The sequence below is a fragment of the Crassostrea angulata genome, chromosome 8, assembly GCF_025612915.1.
Source record: "Crassostrea angulata isolate pt1a10 chromosome 8, ASM2561291v2, whole genome shotgun sequence".
In the NCBI taxonomy this organism is placed as follows: Eukaryota; Metazoa; Mollusca; class Bivalvia; order Ostreida; family Ostreidae; genus Magallana; species Magallana angulata.
In genome coordinates this window covers 57,833,839-57,861,703 of record NC_069118.1, presented here as the reverse complement: position 1 = coordinate 57,861,703, position 27,865 = coordinate 57,833,839, and the positions used below count along the sequence as shown (strand labels likewise).

General features: G+C 35.2%; 2 protein-coding genes across 2 annotated transcripts; both read right to left on the bottom strand.

Moving 5' to 3' along the window:
* Positions 1 to 1,656: 1,656 nt before the first annotated feature.
* On the bottom strand, positions 1,657 to 7,747 carry LOC128161137 (uncharacterized). Its single transcript, XM_052824372.1, has 5 exons — positions 7,045 to 7,747; positions 3,658 to 5,528; positions 3,111 to 3,240; positions 2,008 to 2,141; positions 1,657 to 1,857 (listed from the first exon to the last, which is right to left on the bottom strand). The coding sequence occupies exons 1-5, from the start codon at positions 7,334 to 7,336 to the stop codon at positions 1,657 to 1,659; spliced, it is 2,628 nt and encodes an 875-aa protein (XP_052680332.1). The 5' UTR covers positions 7,337 to 7,747.
* A 17,252-nt stretch (positions 7,748 to 24,999) lies between these two features.
* On the bottom strand, positions 25,000 to 26,436 carry LOC128161136 (uncharacterized). Its single transcript, XM_052824371.1, has one exon. The coding sequence runs from the start codon at positions 26,434 to 26,436 to the stop codon at positions 25,342 to 25,344; it is 1,095 nt and encodes a 364-aa protein (XP_052680331.1). The 3' UTR covers positions 25,000 to 25,341.
* Positions 26,437 to 27,865: the final 1,429 nt, after the last annotated feature.

The window sequence follows — 27,865 nt, the reverse complement described above, 5'->3', positions numbered from 1 at the left end:
ACCGCTTGGTTTCGTCGAATGATTGGGGTTATTCAACCCGCATGCTATGCATCGATTGTAAAGAAAGCAGACTTTAGAAATATTAGCGAACAAAACGTACACATGTTTATTTGTAATCTGTCTGATCATTTCGACCTTTATTTAAAGAGATGTCAAATTCGTAATACAACCATACCCGTCTAGTCGTCAGGGGTGAAATTTAACATGAGGCGAAATAAAGCGGTACCTTTTAATGTCGTTTGTTTTGTTATCAAATTTTGTATGTATTTTTCTTCATTGAAATTTGGCATAATGGACGGGTAAAACTACTGCAATGTCTATTATTATACATATACTAAGCATAGCCATTGTTCAAAAGCGTTCATAGAATTTGATATAAAATCGGACCAAGCAGTTTAATGGAGTCATTACAATAATACATGTAGATCCCGTATAAATAAAATCCATTTTTCCCCCTGGATATTCTTTATAATCATTAGTTCTTTTTCTAACAGGATGATTTTATAGTCATATCACATGTTGAGTATTGCAGTTCTAAAAAAGATCCTTAGGCCAAAAAAAAAATATGTGTGTTTCCGGTTTCCCGACCGGCCCTATTTTTTATGCGCCGACCCTAACACTTTTTATTCCAAATCCAGATTACCAACCGTAATTGGTTTAAACAATAGAGTCTTTACAAATCAGAGTTAAAAAAATGCTTGTAACAATTCAATAGAAAACACCACTTATCAAAGCGTTTTAAAGATTTCTAAGTGCAGATTGACAGTATGGATAAAAGTTATCCTTGGTTATTTTAGGTAAATTATCAATGCAATAAATAGTTTCATAGGGCAGTGATGTGTTAAAAATTAATATAAAGATGTACAAGAAAAAAGCAGAGGCAAAGTTTTTTTTTTATATTTCTGGGTGTGGAGACTGCAGACATCTTAATTTAAGTCTTTGAATAGGCCCAACAATCATTCACATTATAAATATGATGTTAAAATGCTGCAGTTCAATTACAAATGAAATTTTCAAAATTAGTCTTAAACCATTAATTATGAATTTGGAGAAAAATAATGAAGCTGCATTGAAATTAACAGTCAAACTATTCATAACAAACCATTTTGAGGCTGTAAAATACCTTTCAATAAAAAATCAAATTCATATTGCTGAAGAATTTAACACTTTTCGCTTCAAATTTACACACCATGTTGACATTCAGAGCTCTCGGGATTTTTCATATTTAAGGCACTGAGTTAGAGTTATCTCCCGTATTTTCTTTGATGAACAGAATATGAAGCAAATTTTGAATAAAAATTTACATGTATCTGTATCATCGTTTCTAAGTTTATCCATGCAAATGTGATATTGTAGAAACATGAACTAAGGAGCCTCCCGTGATTTAGCGTGAATGTAGTGTCCATGCGCAAGATTGTAAAATCCAAAAAATCCAGATGATTTCCGGATTTTTAAAAGGAATTTTCGTTGATTATTAATTAGTGAAGCGTGATTGAGAAAAAAATAAAAACAAATTGGTAATCTTCAAGTACCAATAATGTTCAAAATATATAAAACAAAACACAGTACTCTTTTGATTTCTCGGTATTAAAGCCCAAAAATTCGAGTCTATTATTTTAATACAGTAGTATAGATAGAAAATTGAAATACAAAGTATCAGAAGTTTTCATACTTACCAGCAACCTCCCGCAAATATTTAATGAATGCAGAGTAAATCTTCCCCTCTGTCTGCCTTTGATTGGACCCATCCACACTGAAGTCCGCTTTCAAAAGACTAGTTAGTCTCTTTAATGTCAGAAAGTTTTGTGTATCATTATCAGTGAACAGATGAAGAAGCTGTGGAAACGTACACATCATCTGAAAAATGTCCCAATTTCTAACTGCATTATATACTGAGTATATATATGCAAGTTAATTATATTACAATGATGACACTACTTTTTTTACTTGAAAGATGATGGTCAATCTTTTATAACAACTGATGTGCTAAATGCAATTAAACTTTACCTGACAAAGTCCAAGGGCATCTAATCCCTTTCGAAGCTCCTGAATGAACTCCCTCGCATTGGGACTGGTAAACTCCTCTACAATATCTGAACTGAAAACTCTTGGAAGTTTACCATTTTGGAGGAGACTCAGGGCTTAGAAAAGACATAAAATAGATAAACAAAATAAAATGCCAGAAATGCTTCAATGGAGTTGAACATGAAAAACAAGATATCTGTGAGCCAATGCTCACTAGTGATACCCCCGCTCTGATGTGAATATGCAAAATAAGCAAAGTCGACATTTAACAGAAAGCTGGCATCTGATTGGTACAGAAATATATCCCACAATGTGGCATGCCTAAACAAATAGTGTGTTAAAATTTCAAGCATCTGCGATAAATAGCTGCTCAGAAATCTTTGAGGAAAATTTGTTTGAAAATTTTGGCTAAAATAAACAAAGTACTCATTTAACAGGAAGTTGACGTCCGATTGGTACAAAAATATATCCCACGATATGGCATGCCTTAACAAACACTGTGTAAAAATTTCAAGCATCGGCAATAAATAGTTGTTGAGATAAATGCGACAGAAATTTTTGTTACGGACAGACAGACACACAAGGGTAAAACAGTATACCCCCTCTCCTTCGGTATAATAATTTCAAAATATCTTTTTGAATTTCAAATAGCAATAGGTCACTCTAGTTACTCAGGTATCCAATAAAAAATTGTAGTTTTGAACAAAAATGTCACTATCATACCATACGAATGTCCAAATAGACCAGGGTTAAAATTGACACTGTCAAACTCTTTTCACTATGAAGGATTTAAAAGTCTCTTTCCAAGGGTTTGGCATGGAATATACATGTCCACAGCTCATGAAGCATTTGTCTTCATTTTTTACAATACAGAAACCACATATTTCTGAAGTGATATTTCTTTCATGCTGTTTATCTTAATTTTTAAGTATCAGTTTCGAATAATAATTTATTCTATGAATGACTGAAATTTTGAATTAATTCTAAAACTGCTTCATGACCCTGCGCTTGGGCTTTGGGAAACGGAGACTTGCTAACTTCCTCAATGATATAATATTGTATCTTGGTTGTATAACACACTATACCTAATATTTTTCCTACTGCTTCATAGCTTGAAGGTGTCCACTCCTTCACAGGGTTGAAGTACATCTCCTTTATTTCCCTGAGCACAAGAGCAAAAAACTCTTTCCTTGGTCCACCGAGATCTACGGCAGACTGTTGAATAAATGAAATATGAATCAATTAAATGATAATCATTTATGCATTACCAATTATTATTATTAGGCCATTCCATGTTTTATATGATTTAATTTAATATAATTGTTTTACCCATTGGCCTTTGTGTTTGACCTAATTTTTAAAAATTGTAGCTTTGGTGATTACTTTTGTATTACATTTGATAGGGTGTTCATATTTGATATCCCATCTACTAAGACACCTAAATCTGAATTTATTTGTTTAAAGCAATAATCTCAAAACCAATCCAATGCCATTGCTAAACATTAAAAAAATCTACAAATGGACTTATTGCAATTCAAATTTCTTTGTGAGACATTCTGATTTTATCTACATTCCTAAGAAAGTCTATAAATGCTTTAAGACACCTAAACAAAGGTAGCATAAAAACTTTACCTCTCCATAAAACTGCACTTCCAAACATGGTCTCAAATCTTCTAAAGATTGGATTTCATCTACAGCTGTTTTTAAAATGTTATGTCTATCAACCATTATTAAATTTGTCAAGCCCTCTATAGTCTCTGAATCGCTCACTAAATCTAGTTTTCTCCCTGTGACAATATGTTTTTGAAAAATTTTCAAGATGTCGACAGGGTCCACAATATTTTTTTCTTCACAATAATTTTTAACCATTCCTACAACATCAGACACTGTTGTTAAGAGTTGTTGAAAGTTATTATCTTCAACCTGACTAGGTGCATCTTCTTTCTCTGACATTCTGTATTCTGCCAAACTAATAGTATCTTCTGTACTAGTCAACCTCTGCTCAGGTTCAATTAATCTTTCATGTCCGCTTTCAGGAAAATTGTTTAATGAGTTGTTGGGATACTGTGTTGTCTCCATCATTGGTAACCTATGTTCTGTAATGTCTGACTGCTGCACAGGAACAGAGGCATTTGGTTGAACTGTGTGTTCTGTAATGTCTGATGGCTGCACAGGAACAGAGGCATTTGGTGGTACATGTATCGAGTTACTTCTGTCTGATGGCTGCACTGGAACAGAGGCAGCTGGTGGTACATGTACCGGTACATGTATCCAGTTACTTCTGTCTGATGGCTGCACTGAAACAGAGGCATCTGGTAGAACCATGTGTTCTGTATTAATGTCGGATGGCTGCACAGAAACAGAGGCATTTGGTGGTACATGTATCCAGTTACTTCTGTCTGATGGCTGCACTGGAACAGAGGCAGCTGGTGGTACATGTATCCAGTTACTTCTGTCTGATGGCTGCACAGGAACAGAGGCATTTGGTGGTACATGTATCGAGTTACTTCTGTCTGATGGCTGCACTGAAACAGAGGCATCTGGTAGAACCATGTGTTCTGTATTAATGTCGGATGGCTGCACAGAAACAGAGGCATTTGGTGGTACACGTATCCAGTTACTTCTGTATGATGACTGCACTGGAACAAAGGCATCTGGTAGAACCATGTGTTCTGTATTAATGTCGGATGGCTGCACAGAAACAGAGGCATTTGGTGGTACATGTATCGAGTTACTTCTGTCCGATGGCTGCACAGGAACAGAGGCAGCTGGTGGTAACCAGTTACTTCTGTGTTCGGTAACCTGCAACAGCTGCATTTCAGATGCAGCATCAAGTGGAGTTTGTAGACTTTCATTCATCTGAATGTTATATAGGTTTGTAATATTTTCATCTCCAAATGGGTCTGGAAGTTCATATTGTTCCTCATCAGACTCGGGGAATTCTTTAGATAGGAAGCAGTATTTCACATGGTTCCTCAGATCATTGATGGGATATTCTTTTTCACACCCCTTGCACTTCTCCTTCCTAGTCGTTTCTTTTTGGGGTTGTGTTTGTTTCAAAGACAAACTTCTCTGAATGGGACGAATATAAATTTTTGCTTGGCTCCCAACAGCAGCTTTTAGGTCACTGACAGTCCATGGGCAGTCAATTGCACAGAGTTCTCTGCAGTTGGATTTACATCGTAACAATTCAAATCCACCAATATTTTTGAGTTGGTAGAAGTTGTTTTCATTAGTGAGCTTTTCCATCATGTCATCTTCTTTGTCTTCTTCACATAACTGAATTTTTATGTAACCCAAACCAGCCTTGAACAAAACTTCTCTTTCCATGGATGTTGGCACTTTCATTTGGTTTCGGTCAGCAAGACAAATGAAAGTTGCTGTCCAGGTTCTTGGTTTCTTTTTTTTTGTCTTTGAGTATACTGATGTTCTAGTTCTACCAGAAGCAAAGAGGCGTGACCTTTCAATCTGAATGCTTCTTATGTTGCTCCCAGGCTCTGGGTCTAAAAATACAATTTAAATTCTAAAATTAAATTGCATTTAAAATTCTAAAGAAAATATGTGAACCCAGATATAGACGTGACATGCCAAGAAAGCTTTCTAAAATATTCATGTATCGGTATTAAAAATACAAATTTTTTATTGAGGCCCCATCGTAGTTAGTTTGGCCAAGGCTTGAACAAGGCCAAGTGTGTAAACACAGGTGAACAGCTCCAATTTCAATACCAATAACATGTCTGTATATTCATCGCAGAAATCTTTATTTTTGACAATATCTATATATACATGTATATTATGATATACAGAGTATGAATAATTCTCTTAATTTTTTTGAAACAACATCTATAATAACTTTCATGTCTTAGGACTTGTGTATATTTTAACAATACATGGGTAAATAAAAATTGTAAATTGTCAATAATAAATTTTCTCATGTGCCTGAATGATCTACAATGGTAGATTTACAGTGAAGTATTACCCCAACCGAGTCATACGTAATTGAATTTATCAAATGGTCCATCATACTGAAACTCAAAAGTGAACTTGAACTCAAATATTGAATATGAGATTATGAGTTGACTAGTGCAAGTATAAAGACTTATGAAAACTTTACATACCTTGAATTTTAAATTTCTAAATATCATAAAATAAAATATTGTATAAAAAGGGGATTACAAGGATGATAACTGGATAAGGTTATCTTCATTGACACATTTTCATTTTTCACTCTAAAGGAACAAAGTTAACACAAATTTCTTACAGAAATAGATAATGGGAAATGTTTACATCTTTTCTCCATTCAGAATTACTTGGAATACCTCGCACAATTTTTTAGCTTTATCATACGCGCTTATTAATGGCAGATGCAATGCAAAATCTCCGTAGACTTTCTATTTTAGGTTGTGTATTGAAACCTGAAGCGGTAGAGGGGGTGTTTCAAAACAGATAATCTGGACATTTTTCATATAAGTGGATGAACATAGTTTGAGTACAAAGGTATATATGATGATCGAAATATCAAGTGAAAAGTGGTCGAAGTAAAACTTGGGACAGAGTATTGTAAAATGGAAATGCTTATAGGAAGAATATTTTACAGTGAATTGATTCTTAGTTTATTCTATTGTCTCTTGGTTAAAATGAAAATTGTGCTACAGCTTCCTCTACAACAAACAAGATGTAAGCAAACAAATGAACAATGTCAAAATAACGACCCTGTCGAATTTAGTGTGCTAACTTGTAAAATGCGTGCAATAATTATTCAGTGGGACTGTATATAATTATAAATTGTAACATGATTTATCAAACATATATCTCTTTGAAACTGATAACACATTGACTTATACAATATAATTTTGACCATTTATTTACCATGGTTTGGGTACGACTTCATTTGATTGGTACACGCTTTTCTTCGAGGAAATGCGAACTGAAACTGTTTACAGTAAAAGATTTTTTTCAATGGGTGCAATCATTGTATTAATTTCAGCAATGACGTATAACAAGTGTTTTATAACTTACCTTGGTGTTTTGATGCCACAACTGCAACGTCTCTCAACGCATTTCTTAATTTATGCCTCTCCCCGATGGTCGCTACACCAAGACTAGATAGCTGACCATCGGAGAGATTCTGGGCAATTTCAAAGTCAATGTTTTCCTTCAAAAAGTTTGAGTGAAGAGTTTGTAGATTCGCTTTAAACAATGCTTCCTTTAGCATATCGTCCTCGTTTCCCGCCATCGTTTTAATATTTTTAGAGAGATTCCGAAAATAAACTTCCGAAAGATCATCATCATAAAGACGAAAGCACAGCATATAATACTGTGTCTACATCACAACGAAATGCAAAATCTACCGCACGTAAGGCTTACAGGACCGGACATAATATTTAACGCTCATCATCATCATAATAACAGAAATACCACATATAATAATGAATATACTGTATGTAATGGGAGAAGTACATAATATAATGTTAAGTTCACCGCATGTAATGTTAGAAGCACCTCATATAATGTGAGAAGCACCTCAAATAATGTTGGAAGCACCTCATATAATGAGAAATGTACATAATATAGTGATATAAGTACATGATATAATGAAAGAGGTACTGTATATAATGTAAAATGCACACGATATAATGTAAAAAAGACTTTATATAATGAATATAGTACCAAATATAATGAGGAGAACACTGCATATAATGTTAAATCCTCATATAAGACAGTCCCGGCGTTCCATAATCCTGTACGTGTAAATAAATCCTCGTCCATTGCAGCCGATAGCTGACTATGTCATCTTTGACGAATAACGCACAGTGGTTTCTTATCTCATTAAAGATCGGCAAAACTCGGAGATCTGCTGCAGCTGGGATTTTCAGCACACTTAATTGAGCTGTGTGTTCTTATCTGATGCTAGTCAAATGGAAAAATTGTTATAAACTGATTTATATTTATCAAAGAAAATGTTTTTAGAAGAAAATGATTTTGTGTCACCTGTCCTTTATTAATAAGTTTGAATTCCTCATTCCTTAGATCCGCGATCGATTGCATGCTCCATCCCAGTTGGACATTTTTCACAATTATTTTTTTATTGTTAAAACAGGCTTAAAAAGAATGTATTTTAAGTATGCAATGCTTGATTTTAAAACCATATAAACATTACCAATCCCAAAACTTTGAATTTAGACGAACACAAGAAACAGAATACTTTACAAATGATAATGCATGAATTTAAAATCGATATCTGTTGTACATGTAAGCATTTTATTGTTTAAATAACTCTAGCACTTAAAACGACATTTGAATCAAGTAAATAATACGGACATATCCTTACATAACTTTAAACTTTACTTGGATTTCTCATATAAGTGTCCCAGACAATCATACTCATTTTTAGCAGTTTCTGTTACCTATCTCGAAAAGTGATCTCTAACTGAGTGGCAATAAAGTATAACATCGATTGAGATATATTTGTTGATAAGTAAAAACGAGATATAAGAACTGATGTAATTTTAAGGACCAGATTGCACAAAAATTTATACATACCGAATTCACAAATCATAAGAGAATATGACTTGTTATTCCTAATCATATCCTACTGTTTACTAGTAATTGTAAACGTTGCAAACTTATGTACAACTTATTATTAGATAAAAAGAGAGAAACATCCACATCTAAATCTAAATGGCGAGAAAAAGCTCATAACTATGCACAAGAATCATGGATCAAAATTTTTGAGTTAAACATTTACACTTTAAATCTACACAAGAATCAAAATTACATTGATTAAAATTCCAAATTCTTCATAGAATATTTCCGAGAAATAGATATCTTTTTAAAACAAAAAAAGCAGAGTCTCCTGTGTGCACTTTCTGTAAAATAGATTGTGGGAGTATTTATCATTTATTTTATGAATCTACTGTAGTAAAAAAAAATATGGACTGTTGCTAAAGAATCGATTTTGAGACAGTTTGATTTGTTAATAACAATTGATAAACAATCAGGTCTTTTTTAGAAAATATACAAATAGAGAAATTTATAAATGTTTTAACTTGGTAGTTCTTATTGTGAAGCAATATATCTTTTCTCGTAAATATAAAGGAAACGCAAATCCAAACATACATGAATTAAAAACTGTCATAACAGAAAGGCTTTTGACCGAAAAATATAGGAGTACGAAAGTACGATGACCGATATGGGCCGGACAAAAAGTAACCATGAGTTGTGTTTGATTTGCCGGCAATTCCTGAAATGCCGGCAAAAAGTAACCACGAGTTGTGTTTGATTTGCCGGCAATTCTTAGCTATAGATGCCGGCAAATCTTAAATGTGGGCAAATCTTATATTTAATGTTTAATTAAAAGGCCAGAAGATATTAAGGTCACAAAAGTCAAGTTATCTTAATTGGTCGAAAGGGTTGAAAAGAAGCAAAGTATGAGGAGAAGTAAGGGGGGAATTGCGCGCCGACATTGTTGAGGGCCTTTCGAAACTAATATAGAGATGACGGCTTTATTCCATTTTATGGAAGCCCGGATGAATTTAAAGAATTTGTTGACATATGGAACTCTTGTCATAAATATCTGAGATTTACTTATGAATTACCAAACACCAGTGTCATTTTTTTTAGACACGACCATATACAAGAAAACAAGGTTCTCAGATAGCCAGCGATGAGACATCCGCTCATATATCAAACCTACTAACAGCTTCCAATACCTGCACAGACAAAGTGCTCATAGCTCATCAGTTTTCAAGGGCCTAATTAAAGGAGAATGTACCAGACATCTGAGAAATACTAGTGATCAATATGTATTACAAAGTATTTTTAAAGACTTTAAAACTCATCTCGAAAAAAGAGGTTAAAAACAATCAGAAATTGAACCTATTATGCAAGAAACTATTTCTGCAAATAGAATGAATCTTCTCAAAAAATAAAAGAAGAAAACAATAAAAAGGATTTATCTAATGTTTTGGTGACCGAATTTGTATAAAAGGATTAAGGAAATTAAAGGCTTATGAAATACTGGGATAACATACAACATGACGAAGTATGCAACAATTATTCACAACACCTCCTATGGTTGCATACAGTAAACACAAAAATATAGGTGATCTTATCATTAGATCAAAATTAAAACCAAATGAAGTTCAAAGAGATTAATTGATTTATGTATAAGGTGAACTCCTGACGAGGCGGGCCTTATTACAAATCTGAATATTAATACGTGCTATTAATATCGCCGAAACACTCTTAATTAGTTTTAATATATAAACAATTGACCAAATGCTTCATTAAGAGTGTCGGGTTCTAATGAGTTTAAGACATGTCTGGATGTTAGGATGCCCTCTTTTTTTTATGTGCTCTTGCGTTCTGTTTAATGTCATTAATAATGCACGTTGCAAGTAAAACTGTCATGTTTTTGGTCAAACCCTTTTGTCAATTAAGATAACGAGACTTTTTGACCTCTATATCCTCTGATATTTTAATTGAACAATAAGTAAGATTTGCCCACATTTGAGATTTGCCGGCATCTAAGAATTGCCGGCAAATCAAATATAACTCGTGGTTACTTTTTGCCGGCATTTCAGGAATTGCCGGCAAATCAAACACAACTCGTGGTTACTTTTTGTCCGGCCCATATCGGCCATCGTACGAAAGCTATCGCGAAAATATGTGATAAGCTGAAGTACTGTAGTATAATATTTGTTTCTTTATTGCGTTTTTTTTCTCTCTCTTTTTTCTTTATCCTCTTTCAAGTGAATATGGTTTATATATTATATAACAAGTAAACAATGCCCATACCCCCCCCTCTCTCTCTCTCTCTCTCTCTCTCTCTCTCTCTCTCTCTCTCTCTCTCTCTCTCTCGCAAAATTTACTTTTACTACACAAGGACTGTACAGTATCAAATAGTCAAAAGTTCTCCAAAATGATTGAAGTCACCATCAACGTGTTGCATATTGCATACAGAAAGTTGGGAAAGGGGGGGGGGGCGGGGTTACAGCACTGCGGTGTACATGTACTTGACGGTTAGTTATAAATCTGATTAGTTATAAAGTATGGTGTCCGGATAGGGCCATTTGCGTTAGCGCGACATCGCGTTCAAATAAACGAGACATCGCGCTAACACACAACACGCCGTCGCGCTAACGCAACTTTGCACAACACGCCGTCGCGCTAACACACAACACGCCGTCGCGCTAACGCAACTTTGCACAACACGCCGTCGCGCTAACGCAACTTTGCACAACACGCCGTCGCGCTAACACACAACACGCCGTCGCGCTAACGCAACTTTGCACAACACGCCGTCGCGCTAACACACAACACGCCGTCGCGCTTACACAACTTTGCACAACACGCCGTCGCGCTAACGCAACTTTGCAAGTTTCACAGTCTAGTAGGAAGTCGTGTCCGGAAATATCAGACTGCGCATGCTGAAATATGTAGGCATGCACGCAAGCATGGATGAAAAATAAATAAAATGTACTTTGAAATATATATATTATTTTCATTTATTATCAATGCATATGAATAAAAATATAGTTACTAGTGTATCATTTAATATTTATTCATTTGATGAGATATCGGCGCTTCTGATTGGTCGAAAAATTTCTTTGATACCTGCATCAATAAAATTTTTGCCGGATCTACTTTTCTCAACTGTTCTGATCTAACACTATTTATAGAACGGGAATTTCCAAGATAAACACTGTCAAGAAAAGTAAAGTTGTGTCTGTTTTATTGTCAGCAAACAAAATGCAACCTTGTGAATATAAAAAATTGAAAGTTTAACCTTCAAAAATAAACAAAACACATTATTTGATTCACGAAATAGAAAATTAAGCGTCTTCTCACGATTTCGTCTGCTTGAGATCAATCAACATTTAGGCCTACAGCGAGGCTGGCTGTTCCTTTTCCAGGAATATTATAACGAACATATAGGCCTATAAACTTTCAAGGTAACACTGCTGTTCAAATTTGGTAACGATAATTTTTAAATTTACACACGTACATGATCGGTCATCAGAATAAGCGTCGTAAAGAAAAGCTATGAGTGATGCATCAACTCCTTCTGCGCATTCCAAGCGGCTAATATACCATTTAAGTACATCACTGGCTATCTAGTTACCACAACGTTTACAAAAGTCGCTTATACATACTATTCTCTGTCGACATATCAGCTATTTTCATCCACGATCGCCTTTCCTTGGATGGTTATGTCAAGTTGCATATTCCAGCGATCTCACATGAAAACTAGTTTTATTACGAGTTTTTCTGCACAGTGAATAATATCACAAGCTATCGCATGTATTTTCCTTTCGTTTTCAATTCAGCCGGTTCAGATTTTAACTCACTATTTGTGTTTAATCCTTTAATTCAGCTCAATAGCTCTGCATCAGCTGAGGCGCATCCATTTTGAATATTGTTGCTGTTGTTGTTTTGTATTCATACGCACCGCTTCATTTACATTATTTACATTTTTGATCAATGACACATCACATTTTTTTATTTGAAAATGTTTTATTAAATGATAAGAAATGAAGATAATAATTTTTCTATTGATCGACGTATCAAAGAAAAAATTGACCGGAAAACTTTTTCATCAATGCGCTACGCGCATTGATGAAGTTTTCCGGTCAATTTTTTCTTTGATACGTCGATCAATAGAAAAATTATTATCTTCATTTCTTAAGTCACTGTATAAGGATATGAATTATTATAAAATCTACCAATAGATACATTTACCTTAAATATTTAATAAAATTCATTAAATCAACAAAAATATATTCATGACACAAACAAAGGCGTTGGAACCGGGGGGGGGGGGGGGCTGGGGCTTGGCTTAGTCCCCACCCCCTCTTTTTTTTTGATAAGTTATACCTAACCATTAGGAACATAGCAGAATAGAGGGTTCAGAACCCCCCCCCCCCCATTTTTTTCGCAGGAAACATAATTGTTCCGTAATGTACGTTTGAAAGATTTAGAAGTTGGAGTAAAAGGCATAACCCCACCCCCCACGGATTAGGATTTTCATGATTTGGGGAAAAAAAAGATGTATGGCCGGAAAGATTTTTGTTTTGGAAGTATAGGATTACCCCCCCCCCCCCCCCCTACACACACACACACACACGGATTAGGATTTTCATGATTTTGGGAATTAGGTTTTTTTCTCTCAATATTTCTGAGGATCAGTCTAGCCCCCCCCCCCCCCCTCCCCCACTTTCAATTTGCTTCCGACGCCAGTGTGACCTGTTATATTTACCTGTAATTTTACATTTTAAAATTTCTTTGCTTTTGTAAAATACAGAACACCTAATATGAATTTGTGACATGTACATTTTATAAATATATCACTGCTGAATTAACTAATTATATCAAATATTTAAGGTAAATTTATCAATTGGTAGATTTGTTAATAATTTATATGCACTCTAGCATATCCTTATACAGTGACATACTAGTAACTATATTTTTATTCATATCTATTGATAATAATTGAAAATAATATATATATTTCAAAGTACATTTTATTTATTTTTCATCCATGCTTGCGTGCATGCCTACATATTTCAGCATGCGCAGTCTGATATTTCCGGACACGACTTCCTACTAGACTGTGAAACTTGCAAAGTTGCGTTAGCGCGACGGCGTGTTGTGCAAAGTTGTGTAAGCGCGACGGCGTGTTGTGTGTTAGCGCGACGGCGTGTTGTGCAAAGTTGTGTTAGCGCGACGGCGTGTTGTGTGTTAGCGCGACGGCGTGTTGTGCAAAGTTGTGTTAGCGCGACGGCGTGTTGTGTGTTAGCGCGACGGCGTGTTGTGTGTTAGCGCGACGGCGTGTTGTGCAAAGTTGCGTTAGCGCGACGGCGTGTTATGTGTTAGCGCGACGGCGTGTTGTGCAAAGTTGCGTTAGCGCGACGGCGTGTTGTGTGTTAGCGCGATGTCTCGTTTATCTGAACGCGATGTCGCGCTAACGCAACTGGCCCTATCCGGACACCATAATAAAGTTTATTTAAGGCAAAATGCATCTGTCAGGTAAACACCATTCGGTCTTATATAATGTCATTTGTGAATGACTGCAACATTGCATTCTCCAGTAATTTGATGCAGAGATGCCATTAATTATAACCTTATGATTAGAGTAGAGTTTCATGCATGTGTGTATTTAGGAAACAATTTATGAACTTCAATATCAGAACATTGAACAACGTAAAACATTTTAAGACCTTTACTGTAGGTTGGATTGAATACATATTGGTCTCTGCAATTATTTTTTTCTCAAACAGGTATTTGATTTAGGTATTGTCCGATACTGAGAGCAGTCTGACTTATATTACAATGTAAATACTATGGCAGTATTACATTCTAATATTACTTTGGAATTCAAAGGAAGACTTCATCAAAATCTATTAGAATCAATCACTCATACATATACCTAAAGTCAAAAATATGTTTCAATAGAATTATCACTGTAAGACACTAAAAGCCATCTAGTGTGATGATTCATGTATATTGCACTTAAATCAGTAAAATTCAATAAAATCATCAAATATGTAAATAAAATATGAAATTAAAATAAAGGCCAAAATTTTTTGTACATGCCAAATTGGAGGTCAGGCCAAAATTTTGGGTCAAGCCAAACTTGAGACATAAAGTCCTCATTTAAAAAAGTGTTTGTTTTTGTTTTTTTGTTTATTTGTATTCCAGCTTTTAATTACAAGAGCTGGCCACTTTGTTGATGGTTAAAACAACGCGGCTGAATTCCAAACCTCTCCTCCCATGGTAACATTTAAGTTTACAAGTAAATAACGATGCTAACTGCCTGTACTTACACAACTTTATTGAACATATAATGGCGGCGATGCAGAGTTTAAAGTTATCAGACATTTAGAGAAACGTTAGTGCAATCGTGATAAATCCGAAATTCGGAATTTATACGCGAGGTTCTGTCTTATATGTACCTGCGGGATAAGTCTGTTGGTGTGACATATTTTGTTTGGTTGTCAGACATTCAGTATAGCTAAATAGATCCGATACTAAAAAATCCGCTTTATTTGTCAAAATTTCTTCTGGGTCTTTTCTTCTAAAAATATGCAATCGGTAGTCATTAAGTTTATGTTTGTCTATTAAATCATCTACTATGATAATGAAGCGTATTCAGCAAAGCGAGCATTATGCAAAGAGAGAGCGCGTGCGAGCACATCTTAATGCAGATACCTCGGGGAGGGGGGGGGGGGGGGCTTAAAAGGTTTAGCGAAGGGGCTGCACAAGGAAAGCTGACAAGTACTTCAAGATAAACACAGACATCGCTTTGTTCAAAGTGATGTTATATATGTAAAAGGGTAAAACGGGAGGCGTATACTAATTCTGTCTTATCTTTCATATGCTTTCGCTGCCCCCACCCCCCTCCTTCCCCACCCCCGCGGACATTCACCAAACATGAATGCATGAATGCTTAACGTATCGCCTTTAATTTCTACATGTAGTTTATCAGTGAGGTCAAAATTCTATGGGGTCAGTTTTCAACGTGTTGGTGGTCGTAGATCTACAGGTCTGGAATGGTTTTCTACTGTAGAAAAAGGACCCCATATTTGTCATAGAATACTGACCCTGGGTCAGTTTTCTCCGTAGAAATTTGACCCCCAGGTCAATATTCTCCGGGGGTCAATTTTCGTCGTTACACCGGTCAAGGTCAGTAAACATGGCGGACAAATTTAACTTTCGCTGGTGACATACACGAAAAATAACCGATATATGGACTATACTTGATATTTTTGGATTAATTTATGCCATAGACATCTACAACGTTTGAGTTCAGGTAAGAAATGCAAATGTTATTGTCATTTATAAACGATTTGAGACGAAATCGTTGCGAGAGTGAATCACTCCCGCACTTGCACCATTACGGAGATCCTATGGAGTTGTAGCCCCCCCCCCCCCCAAAAAAAAAAAGAAATCGGGAGAGGGCTACATTATTGCAGCTATGTCCCATGGTCTGTTCCCTTCTTTGGTTTGGACTGAGTTGAGTAGTTGCCCCCGGAGGTTGTAGAGTTTCATGCTTTTATTCTCAATACACGTCCAAACACATGTATCTTCATCATTCAGACAGGACACACTGCGTAGTTTATTCTGCCCATATTCAGTATTTATATCTGTGATGACCTGTGGCACGAGCGATTTGTTAAGGAAAGAGGACTCAGCACCTAACGAATCCCGCATTGTGTAGCTATGTTCTTCTGTCTTAATAGATGACTCAGACAGAAGGCCGAACTGTTGATAAAGCAGTTCTTTAAGGGGTAAAATTTGGAAAGCAAACTGTGAGTGTAAAAGGCAATTTTCTGAATTCGGCATTCCTGGATTTGTAGGCGGAGACAAGACTGACATCATTGGAGCCCAGTAACGTCTTCAGATCAGCAATGTTCTGTGTACTTTTATAAATGGTCCGTGTAATTTCACTTTCCTGTTCATTTACGACAACAGAGTATTTGAAGTATATCTCATCAAGACCAGATTTTAGTTTCTTGATAATATTGTCTATTTCTATGTGCAAGTCTTTTCCATGTTTATCAATAGCTGTTTTCAGTTCTTGGGACCTTTTATTCAGCTCAGCTCTCTGAACTGATAGATTGGATGCAATCTCTTTGTATTAAGAATAAATAATATTTAATAATTCTTGTAAATCTCCTTGTAATTTGTTTTTTGGACGTTCAAGTTTTATCGCCATATCAGCAAATTCGTGTTGTTTGTGCTCTTGAGAAGAAGCACACTGCACGCAGATAGGAACGTCTCATTGTTCACAGTAAAGTTCACATAATTTTGTGGAATGTTTCTGACATTTAAGTGAAGATCCCTTCTTTTCAAATAACACTACTTTGTGTTCTTTCAATTCATCAGAGAGATGTTCCCCCACACAGGTTTTACACAAATGTATGTTACATAAATCGCAATACATAGGGGGGCCATGGGTCTCACATAGATGGCACCGAACAACATCCTGGATGCTGTACTTAGGGTCCATGATCACAATTGTTTTTTGAAAAATGATAACAGGGAGATTTAATTTTATTTTCGGTTCGTTTTTACTTCCTGGTTGAATAATAAGGTCACGTGATAGATTATTTTAAATCAATAGCGTTTCACAACATACCCAAGCTCTATATTGTATCGCTCGTACAAATCAGATTGCAAACGTCATAAACAGTTCCAGATATAAATATGAAATAGAATCCGCTCGTGTTATTTTAAATCAGTATAAGACTACATCGCAACAGTTATTTAGCACCTTTGACAGGCACGTAGCATCAATTTTGAAATTGGAGGGGGGGGGGTGGCAGACTCATGCAAAAAGTCTTGACAAGCAAAAAAAAGGGGAAAGGCAGTTTCCAAAAATCTTCAAAATCCTAATCCGTAGGGTGGTTGGGGGGGGGGGGCGTAGATTTATAACTTATCACTTCGATTTCTCTCATTTCTATTCCAATTTTTATACATATACATTTTTTACATACATACTCCCAAAAAAGGTGGGGGGAGGGGGGCAACGCCATGATAATTCAATCTCTAGTATGTAAATTTAAGAAAATTATTTGGTGCGAGAAAAAGTGGAGGGGGTGCAGCCCCCCCCCCCCCCCTGATGCTACGTACCTGCTCATTTGGAATGAAGTGGACAGAATGTAGGCTATATGCCTGTCCACCTCTCGAAAAAAAAAATAATTATAACCCTGTGCTTCGTTTGTCTGCTAAAACAAATGGTACATAGAAAAGACTTGATGCATAATTGTATATTCATTGAACGATCACTAAATCTTATAATGAAGCCCTGTCCCAACGACAGAATCTCTGATCCTTTAGCCATAAATTGGTATATAGAAGCCTTCTCATTTATCAACAGCATGCGCTTGTTTATCCACTGATTGTCCAACAGTTGACAAAGAAGATTTTGTTTAAAAAATATGAATTGTAAAATTTCTACCCCAAAACATTATGGCCCCTGGGGATGGTAGTCATGAATTGCACAATTTATGCTCCACTATAAGATATATTGTATAAACTACAAAAAGAATATATAATTATACGATTTATTAAGTAAAAAGTAAAAGAATTCAATCACATTTTTATAAATATTGTGTCCCGAGAGGTTTTAATGTCTGCCTATAGCATGTCAGGATGTTGTTTGATCAGCACATGAAAGATTAACGATCTAAAATATATATAAAGACTAACTGACGAAATAACTTATGAGTAAGCATTCACAATCTAATTAAAATTAAATCCTTCACGCTACCATCAAATACAGTAGCGTGAAGGATCTAATTTTAATTAGATTGCAGGCACGTAGCATCGTTTTTGAAAGTGTGTGTTTGTGTGTGTATGTGTGTGTGGGGGGGGGGGGGGGGGGGGGGCGGGGGCAGCAGACTCATCAAAAAAAAAGGGGGGGGGGGGGGTGTTACTTTCCAAAATCCTGAAAATCCTAATCCATTGGGGGGTGTACTTTTCACTTCAATTTCACTGTTTATTTCCTTATGTTCAATTCAATTTTTACAGGGTCACAGAAAAGTGGGGGGGGGGGGGGACTCCATGTACATTCAATTTTTTGTATGTAAATTTTAAAAAAATCTTTGCTGCGTGAAAAAGGGGGAGCGGGGCCCCCCTGCCCCCACCCCCACCCCCGATGCTACGTGCCTGAATTGGGGCATTCAGAGGCGGATCCAGCAATTTGGAAAAGGGGGGGGGTTCCATTTGATGAAAACCAATATGTACAAAATTCACTATTTGTCAATAAATGAGGACTTTTTGGATGTTTTCCGTGCGTATACAACTGTATTTAATAAACATTTATGTCATCTATTTCACATTTATTTTATTTCATTTATTTCATCAGCAGAGTGCAATGCATTATTGAGCGTTTTGCAGTTTTGGTTTAGGTAAGGAAGATTTGCATAATATCTAGCCTCAAAAAACCCAAGTCTCCAGCAGAGAAAGTGCGTCCATGCTTGATAGAAAAGAAACACTAAGAAACAAAAAATAACTCAGACTAATTACGACAAACTATTATAAAAATGGATATTTTGGTAAAAAAAAATTATGTCTTTGATGTTTTTAAATTCTGAACTATTTATCGATTTTGATTTCTATCGACTGCCTTCTTAAATAAAGGTCTAAATGATAGGATATGACAAAAGAAAGGGGATAATTTATCTGCTGAAAAGATGGTACGTGTGTAATACAATGGTAAAAGCAATTGTCGTCCCAGGGAACTTGATGTGACCTCTGTAATGGGTGCGTTACATCACCCGGCACTAATACAGATGCGATCATATTTTGTATCAATATTTCATTAAAAAGTTTTGAAAAGTTGGGCATTTTCATAATGGTTTACATATAAACCCTTTACACGGTATTTTTGTAACAGAATTTCCGATTCTTGGAAACAAAATAAAAAAGGCTTTCTTTTGTGTTTCATGTGGGTATTGTCCTTACCGATATATTTTATTTTTAACAAATAAAATATACAACATGACAATTGTAATGTACAAATTTTGATTATCAATAATTTAAATTTTTGTAAAGGACAGTATGGAGGTAGCTAGCATTCCAGAAAAATACCATAACCCGCACAAGCGGGTCATGTAATTAAGGTCTTCCGTTTCCAACGGAAGACATTGTACTGATTCTGATGGTTCTTCTTCATTATCATTTTTCTTCTTCTAGACGTTTTTAAATCCTCAATAACTTATTTGTTTGTCATCCGATTTCGTTCAAATTTTCACGGTATATTGTAAATTAGATAAGGTTGCTAGAGCACAAAAGGAATTGAAATCGCAACCTCCGGTTTTGAGTTATTTCCCTTTTTCTAAAATTTTAGGGGCATTAGTTTCCAGACAAAGGCTCCGAAATGGTCCGTAGCAAATAATTTATAGTTAAAAATCTTTATTATTGACACTTTGAATATTGTCCTCTGATTTTTGTATTTTAGTTTTTTCCAATTATTCCACTCGAATTAATCAATCGAAATCTATGTTCTAAAAACAGCAAAAATTTTCTCATGTTTTAGCTTCGTAACTTTTTAGTTTGAAATATTTCCTAAATACATATAGAACAAAAGTTGTGCAGAATGTTAAGGGCTTTCATTTGACACCAATAAAAAAGGGCTGGCCCCTTAAATTAAGGGCCAGTAGCCCTTAAAAGATTTTGCTGAATAACTTAAAAACGGTTAGGATTTCGATATGGCTGTCGCTGGAGAAGTTGTTTGTTGGGATCTTATAAAGGTCGTTACAATGTTATTTTGTAAGTGATTTGTGTAGAATGAGTGTAACAAGCTTTACATGTTAACATGTACCTGTTTTCATTTGGCAACTTAACGAAAGTCTTTGTGCTTAAAACTTGCATAAAGTGACCACAGAAAGTATGCTGGTTTATACAGGAGGTCTTAATTCATGAGGAAAAAAATTAGAACACATGCTGGTTTTTTTTTTTTTAAAGAATTCCGAAGTTTAAGTCCTTCTTATTTCTTATGGTGCACAGTCCTTAGAGACGAGAATCGCAAAACAAAACATTCTTTTTCTTCTCTAGTAAACCACAAAATACGTATGGAAAAAAATTCTATGCATTACATTTTAGTTATCATACTGCATGCATTTAAAATCCACCTTGAATCAGAGCTGTGTGCGTATTATTACGTAAGCTATCCCTCGCCCGCGGCCGAGAAAATCGGTCACCATGGTCGCGGCTGGACTACCTAGCCGTCAGCGGTTATCCAATACACGAGCGTTGCGTCTCTCATATATGAGTTAATTTAGCTTCGAACTGAAGAATTGTTTCAGTTTTGATTACGTACACATAAAGGTTTATTCTTCAATTGGATTAAACGATAGGGTGTCAATTAAAAAATCGTTCAGTTAATTATAATAAAAGCAATGCCATTCTCAATCTAATGCAATATCAGACATATAGATCAATTGTGGGTTTAAAGTAAAAAAAAAAGTTTCTATTTGATAGATTTTAGTCATTAAATTGCAAACTTTTCAAATCTTCCTAGGTTCTGAGCTGTGCGTGTGTATGCGTTCAATCGATCTTTACGTTAATCTATCGTTCGCCCGCGGCCGAGGAAATCATCCGCGGCTACACTACCTAGCGGTAAACGGTTATCTAATTAAATACACAAGATTCGCACCCGCACACTTACATGAATATGAGCTTGTTTGAGTTTATATAGCCGTAAATACACTGTACACTGTTTTAATGATATGTTATAAAAGTGTGTTCATTTTGTATCTGTTTAAATTAAACATTGGAGAGTAAATTAAAAAGTCGTTCTGAAAATTAATAAAAGCGATATTACTCCAAATCTGAAATACTCTACAGACATATTTGAATGGTTGGTTTAAAAGTCTTAAATGTTTTAAAACTGTACAAATAATGTTTTCAATAAAAAAAAACAAAAAACACACACAAATATTAAAACCTTTAAATAATGATCATCATTCGCACATGGCCGAGGAGATCCCGCGCAAGTGACATCTTCTACATTTACCTTATCACGCGTGCATGTTTGGTATTTTGAATGAACGCAACTATTTTTTTTATGTTTTCAACTATAATATTGGTTCAAGGTAAACAGATGAATTTATGTTACTTGTACAGTTGATTTAGCATTGATTTATACGACAGCGTACAAGGTAATTTAAAAATCAAATCAAATTATGATCAAAGTTCCATGTTACATGTTTGCAGTAGGTGCTGGCACGATAAAAGAATCTCTCCCACAGCCCCGCTGCCAAGTGCTCTTTTTTTTTTTTTTTTAATTCCAGATCTGTCGAAAATCATTCATTCTTCTTGGATAATTTTTGTTTGCAAAGTTATCTTAGGAGACCGATTAATTATACTTCAAAAAACTTTATAAGTATTTTTCGAACTTCATCACAAATATTGAAAAGGGTCGACACAACAAGGTGCCAAGAAATGAAAGATTTTGCAATCATTGTAATAAAAAAGATTTAGAAGATGAGTTCCACTTTATACTCATATGTCTTTTTTACACTGAATTACGAAAGAAATATGTAAAGAGTTTTTATTACAAAAAACCAAGTGTTTTTAAGCTAGCTAAACTTTTAAGTGTTAACAATACAAAGGAACTCAATAATTTAGGAAAATATTTATCTAGCGCTTCCAAAATGAGAGCGCAGCATTGTAATAATACTACAGTTTAAGCTACTTATACATTTATGTTCATTCATATCTTTAGATATGTACATGATTATATTGTCTTAATATGTCCACTCACTTACTGCACATTGCACATTTGTATATAATTTTATATGTATTATAATTTGTATACCGATGAGTTGCAAAGCTCAAGGATAATAAATTGAATTGAATCTTATTTTTAACATTTTCTCCTGAACGTGTTTCTCTTTCCCACCCGTCTTTTTATTCGGTCAGTCTTTGAAAATTTCAACTTTCTTTATTGCGTAAATTCAATCGCCACGTGCTACCGAAAATCTTGTGTCGCTTCAGCGCAAACAGCTCAGAACATATATAGCCCTAGGTTATTTATGGCTGCAAATCATCAATTGTTATGTAATTAATCAACAGTTCGCAGGGTGCTTTCTTCAAAGTGGTCAATTATCTAACAATAAGACTTTCATTTTCACATTAAAGGTGCGAGTTCATAATCTGAGAATGTGGCTATAATAAATTGACCTGTTGGACACGCTAAACTTCTATTATATATAGTTATGAACAGAATTATACATATAATAAAAAGTTTTAAGTCAAAGGTAATTTGTTCTTTGGATTAGATGTTATGAAATACGACTACATTATGCTATGCAGGCGGTCGCCATAGAAATCATCAAAGTATTGCAAGTGTGGACAGATTAGTTCACTTGACTTACAGACTATAATATTGTGACATACATGTATCTGCCTCCAAAAATATATGCGCTTCACTTCAGTGAGATGGACATGTGTTCATGGGAATTTTCTTTATTTCTAATTATATGAAAATTGATTCTAATTATATGAAAATTGATTTTAAAAAAAAGTTTTAATGAAGTTGTGTGGTATGAGGTTGTCATGCAACTTAATTTACTTACAAGGTTAGCTACAGCCAGTGGAATACTAATTTTATGTCAACAATGAATACACAATCTATTAAAATACCAGAGAAATAGAGAAGGCAAATATTGCTTGTGACGTACGTAATTTTTTATATATATCTTTATGATAAAACAGAGAAAACAAACAAAAAACCCACAAAAAACAAACAGGTAACTTGCATCAATTTACTTCATGTACATGTTACCCCAAAATTCCGACCGAATATGCCCCATTGTCACATTTAATTTGTGTGACTGAAAATAAAAACCGTAACACCTAAATTTTTCGCTTATTTTTATTGAAGTTTACCGGGTTTTTTTTTTCAAAATACATACGTAAACGATAATGGAGAAAAAACTGACTTAAAAATAGGTATTTTGCATATTATTGCATCGTCGAGAGAAGTAATATTCATTTCTGTAAATAATGTCATTTAATTTTAAGTTACATAACGGTGTTTCTATATCAGATGTAAAATTTATACGCTCACTTATGCATAAATTCTCCCGATGATCTTTCATAGCTGATTATTATTTTAAATGTTCAAGGCTACTCGTATTATCAAATAATATCAGCCCTGAACAAATTTTCAGAGATGCCATCAATTTTGGCTATTTACCAAATTTTGACAGCACACAACAATTTCAATCTTGCACATAGTCTTCAAAACGGCATCTTCGTTCGCCGCGGTGGGATATCCTAGAACATTTTAGAACGCCGTGACAGCGCATGTGCACGCAGGGCACGCTGTGGACGTGTGGTAAAAACTCCTAGCACGTCATGAGCACTCGGCGGATACCCAGCGAGAGCGCAGTCAATCGCCAAGTAGAACTCTGTGGAAACGTAGTTGGGAGCTCTGTAAGGACGCCTCAGTTGCCATCAGGATGCCGTGACATTTTCAATTGTAAATTTTCCTTGCGATCTACGAATTCCATGAATTTTACAACGCCGTGAACACGCCCTGGGAACGCAACTTGGTGTGACAGGGCTTTAAAGAGTTTTCAAAACAAATACACAAATTGTGTTCGACAAATAGTTTTCCTAAAACATTTTCTTCCTGTCTTTATACAGGCTTTCAATCACAACACGTTTTTATAACAAAAGCAGGAGTGAAATTTTAGTCATTAGTCCATATAATCGTTTGACACCAAATCATATACATTTTCAACTCGCAGCAACAACGGAAGACCTACTCGTGGTTTTGCCACGAGCTCTGCTCTAGTTTTCTTTGTATTTTTCGTATATGAAACGAAGTAAAACTCATATATTATAATTACTTCAATTAATTAACTAAATAATACATTTGAAAGCGGCTTTTTTAAGTAAAACGAATGCGCGTACTCATACTTGAACGTCGTTTTACTCGATGGTTCGTCAGTTCAAAACTGTATGAACTATAATCAATTTTAAAAAAAAGAAATTGAGTAGAAAATACATTGTAGATGTTATTATAAATCTGTGTTTTTAGCGATACTGATTAATTTTGTACACGTCGCGCACGGTGTTGGTGTTAATTTCGGTAACGTCAAAAACGTCAAAAACGTCATTTTCACGCATAACGTAATGATACATTTTATTAAGCACAGCATACGAAAAATTAAAAAAAGACGAACTTTATATTAATTTTTTTCTGCGTTTAAGAGATTTTGTATTTCAAAACTGCAATTTCAAAATATCTTCTTAATATGTACAACCAAGTCTGAAGTTCACAACGTTAAAATGTTTCAATTTTAATTCAGTTCAGCGATATCAATTTTCAAAAGCATGTGATTCACTCACAGCTTGTAATATTGTTAAATGAACTTCCTCTAAAATTTGTAGTGTGTCATTGTCAAGAATATCACCCGATTCACAAATGATATACAAAACTGATTGGGAAGGTACAATCGCCGGTTTGCGTTTTATTAGTTTGTATTTCAAAGGCGTTTCAGGAGATTTTTCGAAGTAATGGCCTCGGATAACCTGTGTACCTCTTCTGTAAGCAGCTCCCCACCTGTCATTGTCATCTTTTTGTAGAACAACTGATTTTGAACTTTCTTTCATTACATAATAATCATTTACATTATCGTCACAAAGTACCGGAAATATACAGTCTTTTGTAATTAAATTTGATAATATTTGTGATTCCGATGTTTCGTTCTCTGGGTCTGATGTGTCATTATCCGAGCCTTCTTTTGTGAAATAAATTAGTGTTGCATTGCCTAAACTGTTACTGAGATCGCATTACTCAGAATTGCCCTCAATGCAATCTTCGCAATTGTAACAAGATAGGGGACGAATGTAGTTTTCACCAGAAATAACTGACACGAGCTGATGAACAGATCTGATTCCCGGCAAAGGTTTATATAACCTTGCTTTTTCTCTAGGAATTTCTTCTACATATTCAAAAATCCTTCGTCGAATATTTGAAGAGTCCTTGGGAGTTTCAAGTTTTTCTTTTGCAAACAAATAGAGGCCTTTCGCATCTTGTATGATGCAGATACCCCTAATGACGGCAAGATCAGCCTGATTTTTTAAAAATCCTCCCGCTGCATCTTGTGGGCCCTTTGCGTGGCTGGTTTCAAAAAAATTTCTAATTAACTTTTGATAACAAAATTCTGAAAGAGAATCTGATAAGTCGCCGAAACAATGGCGACTTTTATATTGTGCAGCACAACCATCGCAAAATTCATGCATTGTTTTGACCTCGTACGAAATGGACTTTAGGTAGTCAGAAATAATTTTTTGACAATAATGGGTAAAATGTTGATCATGCTTCTCATCAGGAGATATGACATAAAAGTGTTCCGTAACTATTTCTGGTTTTTCCGTAGTACTTTCCAAACCGTCTAATTCAAGGATAGCATGCCTGTGAAGTATGGTTACATGAATGGAGACTTCCGTTTTTTGAAAATAATTTGATTGTATTTCGTTCCTTTCACTACAACGATAATTTTCGGAAAAGTCGTGAATTGTAACGCAATGATTTTGAGGTAAATTCTGAACCAAATTTCTCAATTGTTGGACTTGCCATTGAGCCCCCATATTATGCATTGGAAATTTTTCGAGAAGCTTAATCATATATTGGAAAAGTTCGGCAGGCTTTGTAACCTTTTTCACTAGCATCAGTTTCTTGGTTTCGCCTCTTTTTGACTTAATGTTTACATAATCAAAACACTCCCAAGAAACATCAGGGGACGCGTCGTCAGTTCTTAGTTCCTCGGGGTGCAAGTGCACTTTCTGAACACCACAACCCAAGCAAGTTCTGTCTAAACATGATTTGTTATGTAGTCCGTCGGAATGAGAAGGACAAAGAGTTTGATTACTTATTTCATACATATCATGATATATTACAGGGTCTGTAACATAAGTCTTTCTGAATGACATGCATGCTTTAAAAACGTATTTCATTTCAAGATGATAACGGCAGCAACAAGTAACTCGATCCTTTTGACGAGCTGGGCGAATATAGTAGGGTTTACATGCCTCAAAAAGTCTTTGAGAAATACGAATTTCTGGGTTTTTTGAAATAAACTCGGCATATATTTCTGTTTGTGTTTTTTCTAAGATATGAACAACGTGAGATGAATACTGTTTTGGACCTATTCGAACCCTTTTCACGTCATTTTTGTTTTCAGTTGGGTGCGAATTTTCACCCAAACACCAAAAATCATACACACGTTTTCGGGTATCATCAGACAGAGCATCAGATCTTGTTTTCCGCTTTGTATAAGTGAACGATGATGATTCCGAATGTAAGATTTTTGTACGAACTTTGTACCCTTTTGATATTCTACGGATCGGAAGACCAAGTTTTTTTTGCTAGTGAAGACTTTGCTCTTGATTTTTTAACATTTTCGCCGCTGAAAGAAGCTGTTAGAAAATCCATGGCCTCCCTTGCTTTGTCGCAGCGTTTAAGTTTTAGCTTTGAAACCGATTCTTTTATGTCATACAGAACGGACAATTGAAGAGTAGCTGATTCCTTTTCCTCTGGAGAAGGAATAATTTTGCAATTTTGAAGTAATTTAACAGTTGGAGAGTTAGCATTTTTTAGAAAGGCCGCAATGGTGGCTGCTCTTTTTGTCGGGGATGTCGGTAAATTTCTTTTTAATTTTCTCACAGCTGGACATTTTTGCATTTTGTTATTAAATGGTGACCTTAGGTTACCGTCCTCTGTATTTTCGCTCCGAATTTGGCTGTTGTGTTTTTTTGGCGCCATCTCTTTTGTGCAAGCGATTTTCGTTTCCGCATTGATTCCTCGTGTTCAATTAATTTTAATCTACTTTCCGTTTCTTTTTTCTTTCTGTTCTGATTATTTTCTATTTTGATACGTTCTCTTTCGCGCTGTTTACGTTTTCTCATCGTCGCAGCTTTGACTGTCTCTTCTGAAATTCGATGTAAATTCATTGTAAAATTTATCAGTAGTCTACTGTTTTAAAAATTAAAATCGGCAAATTTTAAACTTTATGAATCTATACGTATGTTTTTTATTAGTATTATACTCTGCGGAACAAAAATATCTAATTTGGTTTGTTTTAGCACTTAACCGAAATCATTACTGCCCATTTACTTGCAGTGAACCCGTTTTACCTTTCGGCGGAAAGACATTGGAGTTGGAATCAGTTTTCTGTTTTTCCTTCACTCTCCCCCTCCATTCCCGAGTCTGTTCTACCCTTCTCTCTTTCCTTTTTTCTTTATTCATTTTAATTCTTTGTGCAGCAGTCAAAGACCCTGTTTAATTAATTAAGATACATGTTCATCGTCACAT